The 12483-nt window shown below is 29.8% G+C and overlaps 2 protein-coding genes across 2 annotated transcripts; both read left to right on the top strand.

Moving 5' to 3' along the window:
• Window positions 1–8990: 8990 nt before the first annotated feature.
• On the top strand, window positions 8991–10690 carry LOC120576950 (uncharacterized). Its single transcript, XM_039827817.1, has 4 exons — window positions 8991–9290; window positions 9606–9781; window positions 9910–10364; window positions 10468–10690. The coding sequence occupies exons 2-4, from the start codon at window positions 9614–9616 to the stop codon at window positions 10688–10690; spliced, it is 846 nt and encodes a 281-aa protein (XP_039683751.1). The 5' UTR covers window positions 8991–9290; window positions 9606–9613.
• A 463-nt stretch (window positions 10691–11153) lies between these two features.
• Window positions 11154–12188, top strand: LOC11446107 (uncharacterized). The gene is made up of 3 exons (XM_003621883.4): window positions 11154–11302; window positions 11396–11746; window positions 11839–12188. Exons 1-3 carry the CDS (start codon window positions 11231–11233, stop codon window positions 12085–12087), a joined length of 672 nt encoding a protein of 223 aa, XP_003621931.2. The 5' UTR covers window positions 11154–11230; the 3' UTR covers window positions 12088–12188.
• Window positions 12189–12483: the final 295 nt, after the last annotated feature.

The following is a 12483-nucleotide window of genomic DNA, read 5'->3' as shown; positions in this document are numbered from 1 at the left end:
TTTGCTGTGTTTTCATATTTTATCATTAAAAGAATGTGTAAGAAAAAAAGCCAAAAGGGTATGCTTCAATTCCTAATGTTTTACTTTTTCTCTAGGTCGTTGTGCTATATGCCATGGAAGGGAGGTAAAAGAAAGGGAGCACATTGAGAGTGGTGGAGGAGATCATCTATAATGACCTAGAAAACAAAACAACTCAGATTTTCATAATGTTTTTTTTTTTAGGGAAGATTTTCATAATGTTTGATTATCTCTAACTAATAGTAGTCATGTTAATGATAATTTTTGCATTGAAATTGTTACTTTGATTTTATTACAATATAATTTTTCAAACCTTTAGTTTGATTATTATTATTATCTTATAGTGTTAAAGTTTATGATAATGGTTGCATTAAACTTGTTAATTAAACCATTGTTGTCAAAATCCTTTACTTTGGTTTTTGTTCTCTGTTTTCTAAATCATTGTTGTCAAAATCCTGTTGTCAAAATCCTGACCTAAATATTAAAATTTAGGATTTTGCGACTTTCTTCACCTTCAACGACTCAAATCCATAGTAGAATCCCAAAATAGGAAAAATCCATCGATTTTAATTGCGATTTTACGATTTCTTATAAACTAAGTCATCTATGTCTATATATCATTTTATAACATATATTTAGTATTATTATTTTTTTGGTAAAATCCATTGATTATGATTGAGATTTTATGATTTCTTATATCAATTCTACAAAAGTAGTTGAGTAAAATCCTTTGATTTTGATTGCGATATTACGATTTCTTATATCAATTCTATAAAAGTAGTTGAGTAAAATCCTTCGATTTTGTTTGCATTCTTACGATTGTCAATTTTGTTCTTCTCTTTCGACCGGAAGTAAAATCCTGATTTTAACAACTTTGTTCTAAACCAACATAATCATGCGACGGAAGTAAATATAAATAACGTATTAATTTCAATTTACATGAAAGAACATATTTATCTCTTATATAAAATTCTCTTATACACTAAATCAAAGTGGTATTAAGGGATATAGATACCAATGTTTTAATACGAAAACTGTGCTAAACCATCAACTTCCTAAGTTTTTATTCATTCTTGCCTAGTAGCCATATCAGTTTAATGTATGATTTTCTATTGATGAAACATGAACGAAAATGGTAGAATAGTGATAACTGAGAAGTCGCAATGTGTTCTAAATTTTTGATAATATAAGCTAGACAAACATACAAAAGGATTTGCATTAGTGATGATTTGCATTGGCTATATAAGCTGCTTTTATTTTGTTAAGAATAATATAGAAATTTTGTTACAAAGATGAAAACTACCTTTAGGTGTAGCATATATGCAAAGAATAATCTTGTTGATTGCTATTATTAATGTAAAAAAGCTCTTGCTCCACAAATTCAATCTGGGAGAGAATATAATTTATTGTCATAAGAAATATCATCAATGTCATTTTCTACGAATAATTAAATAGGGCATGTCAAGTAGAACAATGTTTTATTGTGAGAAAATAACATTAATTAATGCATGAATTAAATTAACTACTCTTCAATCTAAGGGTTAATATGTTCTCTCAACTCTCACAATAAGACATTCATGTCACAAACATGCTTTTGTAACTTGTTTGAAGAGCATTTCAACTTGTAACAAGATAACATATTAATCCATGAATTAAATTAAATACTCTTCAATCAAAGGGTTAATATGTTCTCTCAACTCTGCACAATAAATAAGACATTAATCTCACTTGATATGCCCCTCAAATGATAAAAACAGAACACATCACAAACATGCTTTTGTAACTTCATTCAAGAGTATTTCAACTTGTTTGATTAAGAATGAAAGAGAGGCTGACATGAATTATTAAGTGAAAATAAGTTTAGAGGAATTAGAGGAATGTCTGATATTAATTTAATTAAAAATTTGAAGAATTATTATAAATATAAAGGCAACGTGGTAGTCTAGCTAATTAATTAAAAACAAAGTGAATTAAATGGATATTTTTTTTTGGAATTTATAGAATATTTGAAACAAAGATAACATCATAAAATAAAATAAAATGTTTTTTGGTAGTTTAGAAATATTTGACTTAAAAATATAATTAAGCTAAATAAAACGAAAACAAATATTTTTAGAAATATTTAGAATCAAAAGAAATCAAAATAAAAAATATGACAAAAATATAGAATCAAATATTTGTATTGTTTTTACAATATTCAAAACAAAAATAAAAGATACAAACTAAAATTAAGACAAGTAAAGAAAATTGCTTGAAAATATCAACAACTCCCAGCAGAAGATTATATTAAATTTTACTTTGATTATAAATAATGTAAAATATCTTTAAATAAATATATTAATGTCAAATAATGCTGCAAAAATATAAAAAAAAATGTCAGATCATGAAAAAATTAATTTACCAACTCAATCCAATATTTGTTTTCAATATTTTTCTTGAGTCGGGCTTGTTTAAAGTATAGCTTGACTGACAAGTAAACCATATTTTTGTGTCCTATATAATTCCATCTCTACATGTACGTCTTGAAAGAGTAAAGAAAACAACAACGTAGGGTCTTGGTAAAAAAAAAAAAAAAACAGAGAGGTTTATTCAGTGTTAGCAAAAATCCCGTCCTGTTGTTATGTCGAATTTGATCTGGGCAGGAATCGTGTTGGGTTTGCTTATTATAAGTATTTTCATTTGTAAGTTTTTGTGTTTTTGTTGTGCTTTTTTACTGTTTGGGCTAGAAAATTTTGCTGTGTTTTCTTATTTTATCATTAAAAGAATGTGTAAGAAAAAAGCCAAAAGGGTATGCTTCAATTTCTAATGTTTTACTTTTTCTTCAGGTGGTTGTGCTATATGCCATGGAAGGGAGGTAAAAGAAAGGGAGCACATGGAGAGTGGTGGAGGAGATCATCTATAATGACCTAGAAAACAAAACAACTCAGATTTTCAATAATGTTTTTTTTTTTTTTTTTTTTTTTTTTAGAGAAGATTTTCATAATGTTTGATTATCTCTAATTAACTAATATAGTAGTCATGTTAAATGATAATTTTTGCATTGAACTTGTTACTTTGACTTTATTACAATATAATGTTTTCAAACCTTTAGTTTGATTATTATTATTATCTTACAGTGTTAAAGTTTATGATAATGTTTGCATTTAACTTGTTAATTAAATTATTTTTGTTCTCTGTCTTCTAAACCATTGTTGTCAAAATCTTGGCCTAAATCCTAAAATCCTGGATTTTGCGACTTTCTTCACCTTCAACGACTCAAATCCATAGTAGAATCCCAAAATATGAAAAATCCATCAATTTTAATTGCGATTTTACGATTTCTTATAAACTAAGTCATCTATGATTATATACCATTTTATAAGTTATATTTAGTATTATTATTTTTTAAAATCCATTGACTTTGATTGCGATTTTACGATTTTTTATATCAATTCTACAAAAGTAGTTGAGTAAAATACTTCGATTTTGATTGCATTTTTACGATTGTCAATTTTGTTCTTCTCTTTCGACCTGAAGCAAAATTCTGATTTTAACAACTTTGTTCTGAACCAACATAATCATGCTACGGAAGTAAATATAAATAACGCATTAATTTCTATTTACATGAAAGAACATGTTTATCTCTTATATAAAATTCTCTTATACACTAAGTCAACAGTGGTATTAAGGGATATAGATACCAATGTTTTAATACGAAAACTGTGCTAAACCATTAACTTCCTAAGTTATTTTATTCATTCTTGCCTAGTAGCCATATCAGTTTAATGTATGATTTTCGATTTATGAAACATGTATGAAAATGGTAGAATACTCCACAGAGAGTGATAGCTGAGAAGTCGCGATGTGTTCTAAATTTTTGATAATATTTTATCCGTGACACCCACAAAAATATACATGAAACAAATTTATTTTTCCTAAGTTATTTTGTCGCAATGATGAGGGCCAAACTAAGAAGTATATTATGTGTTAACACACTTAATTTCCTGTCAATCAATGGATAAAATTTAACTTACGCTCATCTATGTCATAGTTAATCTATGTCGGAACACATTTGAAGAGAAAGATAAAGTCTATAATGTCACAAACCAGGCCGAAGCCGAAAATGTTTCATCAAGGGTACTCTATAAAATCTCATGTGGTAAGTTAGCTAATAACAAACAAGTCCCACATCGGAACTTTGTGAAATTTAGTGAGAGTAAGTTTTGCTATAAAACCAGCGTGTGTTTCTGCTTTGTTCATCAACGATATTTGAGTATGAGGTTGAGGATTTATCTAGCAGGAGCGGTAGGTAAATTTGATATTCAACAAATTAGGTAATACCTATGTTTCAAATTTGCCATTGATTCCCGTTAGATAACTTCTCGCATGCCTCATTTTGTTATAGTTTAATTAATGAATTGGTCCATTAAGTTATTTTTTGGTTACACTTTGGTCTCATAAGTTACTAACATTACGTTTTGGTAATCCATTAGCCAAATAAATCATTTCCGTTAAATTTTGTAAAAAACTGTTAATCTTCATCATTAAACCCAAAATTCATTACTCCTCCATCTTCAAAACCCAAAATTCATCATCCATTCATCACCAAAACCCAGAGTTGTCGGGTGTTTTGACTGAATAAATTGTGCTTTGACTGAATACAAGCCGTCATGTTTTAATGAATAAATTTGTCGAGTGAGGAAGAGAAGGAACGTGGTAAGGGTAGTAGGATGAGGGGAAATACAAGGAGTAGTCATGGAGATGGAGAGAGTAAGAATCAATTGGGTTTGTTAGATAGTGCTAGGACTGATGAAGGATCATTCAATTGGAAGTGTTGAGGAATAGGCACAAATACAACCTGAAGAGGGAATTGTGGAACATAATGAACTGGAAGAGACATGCGTTCAGGTATTATGCTCTGTTTTGGTAATTTATGGCATTTGATGGTGCTATTTTTTTTTTTAACAGGTCATTTGATGGTGCTATTGCTAAGGTCTAATTTTGTCTCATTAGTGTGTATATATGGAAATATGAAGGACAAACAACTCTAGGTTAGTGAATATGGTGAATTTGTCCTGATTTCTGACTTTTGGTGATGAATGGGTGATGAATTTGGTTTTTGATGATGAAGGAGTAATGAATTCTGGGTTTAATGATGAAGATTAACAGTTTTTTACAAAATTTAACGGAAATGATTTATTTGGCTAATAGATTGGAGGGGGCTTGTAGAAACAACTTATGACATGTCCATAAGTTGTTTTCAAACACATAAGCTAATACGCAAAAGTATGATTTCTGGCCTAAATCCGCCTCAAATTTTTGCATAGATTTGGGACAAATTACACAAACACCTAAACTAATAAACAAAATTATGACTAAATTTTTTGATATATTTGGGACGAAACTATCTAAAACAAATAACAACAACTGACTTTGTATATTTTGTCTGAATTTCATCCCAAATGTAACACCCTAAACCCTTGAAGCGATAAATTACGCAAATAATACAAATATCCAAAGGATCCAGATGTTACTTCTTCAATACGTTGAACATGCATAAATAATTTTCTCAAACATCGTAGCAGAATAATAACAACATCTCCTCAGGTAAATGTAACATCTCCAAGTAGTCATGTCACATAATCCTACTACATCACCAAAATATAAATTTCAACTCAACAAACTAAGTGAATAAAATCTCCGCAAGTCATAATGAAAATAAACAGACAAACACCTCTAAATCAGAGCCCGACTCTATAGACTCCCAAAGTAAAACGAGGTAGCTCCAAGCAAACCTCCAACAACTCACCAAACTAAGAAAACTATGAAGTAGATAAAATAGTCACAAGGAGGGGGGTTGAATTGTGACCCTTTAAAAATTATTCAGTAACTTAAAAAGTAATTCTCAAGTTGAAACTTGGAATGTTTAAGTTAACGACAGATTTTAGAACGTTCTGATGTCTGAGTGCAAAAACAGTTTAACAAAGTAAATGTGTTTGTGTGTCTTTGTGTTTGCAGTAAGTAAAGAGTATAGGGAAGAGAGAATCAACACACAAATATTTATAGTGGTTCCCCCAATGTGGGTTATTCCACTCCACAATCTTGTGAGAGTTTCCACTATGATGCTTGAGATAACCTCTCAAATCCTGCACCTTACAATCTGTGTTCACCTGAACACTTACAATTCTGTATTCTCTAAATCTTGGCAGGCTTGCACCTTGTTGATAAGTTAACCACTTAGACTTTTACAATTTTTGCTCAAACTAACACTTTAGTACCCCTAAAATTAGATGAGACTTTATTACAATTTGTGGGAAGTTTGAATGTTTGTAAAACAAATAGAAGAAGAAGTTATCTTTCGTTATATATAATAAAGGAATATTTAGAATTTGAAAAATGGCAATCACATTGTGTCCCACTTAGAAGGATACCGAATATTATTCTAACTTCACTATATGCACGCATAACATGCTTTGAGCATATCTTTCAACTAATATTTAAAGACAAATGGTAACTTACAAGATGTTGTCTAATTTATCTAGATTAATATTTTCAAAATTTTAACTTTTTATAGTTTTTGTTAATAGATAATTAAATATATTAAATGGCAAAATTATACATTAACATTAAAACAGACAGCCCAATCACTCGTTGTGGAACTGTGGAGTAGCTAATTGGATATGCTGAACCTTTGAAAGCAAACATGTCCCACATCGGAAAATTGTGATATATTTAGAGAGTAAGTTAGCTATAAAAGCAGCCGGTGGCATCCATAATTGTTCACCACACTCTTTTCTGCGAATTGGGGTTGAGAACTTGTAAATTGGACATCCAAATTGCAATTTGAGAGTTATGAATACTTTTATTTCAAATTTCGATATGGATGTCTGTTTACAACTTCCGCCACCTCTCAAATTTTAAAGGAAGAGTTATTTTCTTCACAACATTTTTTTAACCCCTCTCATTGGGGGAAGGCCATTTAAGGTTCATGTTCCTGATTTAGGTATTAGGTTAGATATTGTTTTGATGCTTGCCTTAGTTGTGTTGAACAAGATTGTATTTCAGATGTATAAATGAGATTGATAGCTGCATTCATTGCATTTGATTTGATTATATCACATAGTTCTAGGTTGTTTGCACCTAAAGAAAATGTCGGGGATAATGTAAGTGAATCTACTCCTTTTATGATGAGCGAGGATGTCACAGAATCAAATCATTGGCAACAAATCAAAATTCTAACAATGATTCTTCGGAACCTAAGGATAATCAAGAATTAAATCAAATGTCACTACATGAACATCCTTGTAATGAAACACAGAAAGTTTGGAGAAGGTGAAGGAACTTGGAAGGTGAAGGAACTCTCTTTCATATTCACATGATTTCCTTATTTATTTTATCTCGTCATTTTTCTCTTTCTATTGTTTTTGACCAATAAAATGAAGAAAAGAAATGTTGTCACAAAATTATGATCAAATAGTTGTATAAATGCAGAAAAAAAAAATGTTGTCACAAAATTATGATCAAATAGTTGTATAAATATCATTACTTTGCAAAGTTTGCATCAAATAGCTAGCAGTAGTTGCATGTTCTTATTTTCAAATTCACAACCTTTTCTTTCAAATACGAATATGACAAGGCACTCTATGTATATGATTACGCCAACAAAATTCACATCTACGAATTACTTTAATTTTATTAATGGTGCCCTTTCAAAATTGAAAATTTTGTGTGATTGTAACTAATAGTTCACAGAATCCATCATGGCCTGTATTATGTTTGATTTCTTGGTTTGCTTCCAAAATTCAAATCATATTCTTTCATTCCTTTTTGTCATCATCATTTGGCCTTTATGGTTGATATATTGGTTTTATATGCTTTTTTAAATTTTCATCCAAGTTCTTGGTTGATTAATTAAGTTGTGGTTACCAACGTACAAAAGGATTTGCATTAGTGATGATTTGCATTGGCTATATAAGCTGCTTTTATTTTGTTAAAAATAATAAAGAAATTTTGTTACAAAGATGAAAACTACCTTTAGTAATCAAAACAACACTGTTTGGTTTTTAACGTTGGTGTAGCAATATGCAAAGAATAATCTTGTTGATTGCTATTATTAATGTAAAAAAGCTCTTGCTCCACAAATTCAATCCAACCACCTCGCACAAACAACGGAGAAAATAAAATTTATTGTCATAAGAAATATCATCAATGTCATTTTCTAACGAATAATTAAATAGGGCATGTCAAGTGAGAACAATGTTTTATTGTGAGAAAATAACATATTAATTAATGCATGAATTAAATTAACTACTCTTCAATCTAAGGGTTAATATGTTCTCTCAACTCTCATGATAAGACATTCATCTCACTTGATATGACCCACAAATGATTAAAACACAACACATCACAAACATGCCTTTGTAACTTGTTTGAAGAGCATTTTAACTTGTTTGATTTCTACGCCAAATTCAAGTATTTAAGATCAAAAGTATTTTCAACTTGTTTGATTAGGAATGAAACGAAAGGCTGACGTGAATAATTAAGTGAGAAATAAGTTCAGAGGAATGTCTGATATTAATTTAATTAAAAATTTAAGAATTATTATATATAAATATGAAGGCAACGTGGTAGCTTAGCTATCGTTAAAAAAAAAAGAGATTTTTTTTTTTTTTTTTGGAATTTATAGAATATTTGAACCAAAGATAACATCAAAAAATAAAAACAAATGTTTTTGGTAGTTTAGAGATATTTGACTTAAAAATATAATTAAGCTAAATAAAACGAAAACAAATATTTTTAAAAATTTGTAGAATCAAAAGAAATCAAAATAAAAAATATGGCTAAAAAAATAGAATCAAATATTTGTATTGTTTTTACAATATCCCCTTTATTAATATAAGAAAGGAAGATCCTGTGGAAAACCCACTTATGCCCTAGGCTCTTTTTCTGCCACGTCCTTCATTAATGGATAAAAGTTGTCTAAATAATTTTTTTTTTAACTAACTTACCATTAGTTTGGACCAATTGTGTAATGTAACTTTATTAGTTACCATTAGTTCAAACTTAACACTGATATATCTAACTTTAACTGGTTACAACAACTGAACTTTATTGACAACTATTTGGTGGGAAAATATATCAATACACATTTTGTTCAAATCTCAAGTTGTCTAATTCCAATCAAATCAACTTACACTATTTACACATGCCTGGTACTATATCCTTTGTTTATTACTAACATCATAATCTACTCTTCACATTTTACAACCATTCGTTCCCTCTCTCAAACACTGGTGAGAAACTGCTTTTCATTTTCACTTCTTCTCTCTTTATCATTCCTACCCTCTTTCATTTACTGCTAAACGTCATTAACTAATGCTTTTAAACATCACAAAAGTAAGAAGATTTATGTTCTTCCATTTTTTCAGTCATAACTTATTGTTTCTTAAATTTACATGGTTTCCAGATCTGTTTTTTCCAATTTGTGTTCATGTCCAAATCTCATTTATTATTTTCTTCCTTCAAGTTTTAGTTCACAATCTTCTCAACTCCTTAAAGTTTAGCTAATCCTTTCCTTATGACTTTTTTTTTCCTTTTTTTGAATGAAGTTCTGAAGATGGAAACACCTATTCATCAAGTCCTGAACATGGAAAGACCTAAAGAGTTCATTGCTGCTGTCACAGATAAAAAAGATTTGTGGAAGCTGTCAGTTCGAGTCAAAGATAAATGGACAGCAGTGAAGGATGGAAAAGAACATTTGGAATTGCTGATTGTTGATGCTAAGGTATGGGACATAACATTTGAACATAATACCCTACTGCTATTTTTTGGTCACTCATTGGTTTTACTTTTGTTTATGAAAACAAATTTATTTTGTTACTTATTCACTTTAAGCTTATTTTACCATATTAGGGCCATGATATTCAACTACTCATTCCAACTGCATACAAATCTGTTTATGACAAAACACTTGAAGTTAATTCTACATATACCTTAACTAACTTTCAAGTGCTCAAGAATGATGTGTTGTTTAAAGTTTCTGATCATAAGTACAAGTTAATATGGACTGGTGGAACAACTGCTGTTGATGTCAACCTCAATGACATCCCTAATACGCACATCAAGTATAAGCCTTTTGCTGAAATAGTTTTCGGAAAATGGCGACCTGACCTATTATTTAGTAAGTTCACTCACCAAAGTTATATTCATGACTCACATTTTTTTTGCCTTTTTGTGTTTCCTTACGTAACTTTGGTTTGTCTTTTTTTTTTTTTTGTAGATGTCATTGGAGTTGTTCAGGACATGGGTTACTGTCAACTAAATGAAGGGAAAAAGCTTCAAGTCAATTTCACTATGAAAGATATAAGGTTTAGTTACACTTTAGTTATCATATTGCAATACTTATTACCTTATAATTTTTTCCTTACAGTTTTCAACCAACTTAAATTCCTTTCGTGTTATGATTCTTAGTGATATTGTTCTGAACTGTACTCTGTGGGAGGAGTATGCTGCAAAGTTTGTTCAATATAACAGTGATAGGAAAGAGGCTGGTCCAGTCATTGTTCTGCTGAAGTATTGCAAAATCAAGGAAGAAGGTTTCAATAGTTTACTGGATTTTTCGTGTTTCTTTAACTATCTTTTTAGAGGGCAAAACCGAAAGTGTCCTATATTACATGGGGTAGAGCCCTATTAACTCTTAATAATATAATATAAATTCAAACATTTTAAGTACAATAATATTTATTTCACGACATACCCAACACTTAAATACTGATCAAATAATCTTTTATATATATATATATATATATATATATATATATATATATATATATATTATAGAACAACAATTTATTCATGTTTATTTAAATGAGTTAACTTCATTTTATTTACTACCTTTGTAAATATTATTTGCCCAAACATATATCTCCAAACACAACTATTACTTGCTCACCTTTGATTGGATATCACATTATACCAGCACATGCATCTGATATCACCAGAAAAATTTACTGCAATGATCTTTGAAAATCCAAATCCAAACACTAGCTAACAAATGGGTGTAGAATCTCAATAAAAACTCACCTTTATACGAATATAGTCAAGATTCTTGATATAGATTAGATTGATGCACCATTCCATTATTCATACACGCTACAAACACACATTGGTAGACACTTCAACTACGTGACCAATAACAACATCAATTTTAAGCTTTCATAAAATCATCAATATAATGGCAAACTTCATCACAATGTATCACAATCCTCCCATTGATCATTTTCGTGCCGTAAAGTTATCAATTCAGGTAATTTGACCTTAATTACTTAAATGTTTATTCTAAATGATTTTTTTAATATAATGTTTCTACTCATTCTTTTAATATTCTATATAACTAGAGGACCGTGTCGAAGTTCAACCTGAATTTGTAGAAAAATACAAAGATGATCTCCAAGACCCATGGAATATTATGAATATGGATGGTGGAATGCACCAAATCAAATTCAAAATGAGCATGTATAATCCTACTTTGAAGGATGGATGGGATCCACTCCAACAATATCATCATTTTCCAGACAATGTTGACATTATTTTTGGATACTATGGAAATAATCTTTTTAAAGTTATAATGTTCAGGGAAGTTTTTTGCGCTACTAAAATACCTTCTTTTCATAGTCGTAGCATGTATCCAGAGGAAGTCATTATATTTGATATACACATTTCTGATAATGATTTCAACACTCCAATCAAGGTACATTATCAATTTATATAGTTCATTTTCATATGTTTCTATATCTAATGTTCAGTTTATTTTAAAGTTTTTTCGCATGTTTGCCTTTTCAGATGTTGCCCGATCATTTTGGGACCTTTCTTCAGAACGACTTTCGCAGTCTTCTAACTTTGTGCTGTGATGATGGAACAATTTACTTTGTAGACATTATTCACTACGGTGATTACGTCGACGATCCTAATAGTGGAATTCAATGGAATGATTTCATACTTAGCAATTACATTGTTGCAGGACAGAAACTTCGATTTAAATTCGATCTTACTACTACCTATATGTGTCATGTATTTCCTATTGATGTTTAGTTTTAGCAGGATGTAACATAAATAATTGACTCCTATGTTCATATTATTATATATATCCTATAATTACCATGTTTTCATACCCGAAGCCTCTACCCAATGAATACCATGTTCTTTGATGTTCGGTTATGGGAAAAAAACTTTGCGAGCCCAATATTAGTTAGTTTTCAACTTTGCATTTCAATTTTTTTTACTTATTTATATTTTTTCACACATCATAATTATAATTTTAAGAAACAGATGATCGATACTTTGACCAATATGTGGTGACAATGGAAAAGAACTACCAATTGATGTCTTCTTGCACAATGGTCAACAATGTACAGTCATGATTGGCATCAAGTGGAACGAATTCTGCAAGGACAACAATTTCAAGCCTTCATCTGTTTAATGTAACCA

Source organism: Medicago truncatula, chromosome 7 (assembly GCF_003473485.1).
Source record: "Medicago truncatula cultivar Jemalong A17 chromosome 7, MtrunA17r5.0-ANR, whole genome shotgun sequence".
Classification (NCBI taxonomy): Eukaryota; Viridiplantae; Streptophyta; class Magnoliopsida; order Fabales; family Fabaceae; genus Medicago; species Medicago truncatula.
This window is presented reverse-complemented; position numbering and strand designations above follow the sequence as displayed.

Excerpts from the sequence above, each read along its gene's own strand:
- LOC120576950 (XM_039827817.1), top strand. The coding sequence starts at position 9,614 with ATGGAAACACCTATTCATCAAGTCCTGAACATGGAAAGACCTAAAGAG. Across the intron at positions 9,782-9,909 it reads TGCTGATTGTTGATGCTAAG|GGCCATGATATTCAACTACT; the intron begins GTATGGGACATA and ends TTACCATATTAG. Across the intron at positions 10,365-10,467 it reads TTCACTATGAAAGATATAAG|TGATATTGTTCTGAACTGTA; the intron begins GTTTAGTTACAC and ends TATGATTCTTAG.
- LOC11446107 (XM_003621883.4), top strand. The coding sequence starts at position 11,231 with ATGGCAAACTTCATCACAATGTATCACAATCCTCCCATTGATCATTTT. Across the intron at positions 11,303-11,395 it reads CCGTAAAGTTATCAATTCAG|GACCGTGTCGAAGTTCAACC; the intron begins GTAATTTGACCT and ends ATATAACTAGAG. Across the intron at positions 11,747-11,838 it reads ATTTCAACACTCCAATCAAG|ATGTTGCCCGATCATTTTGG; the intron begins GTACATTATCAA and ends TTGCCTTTTCAG.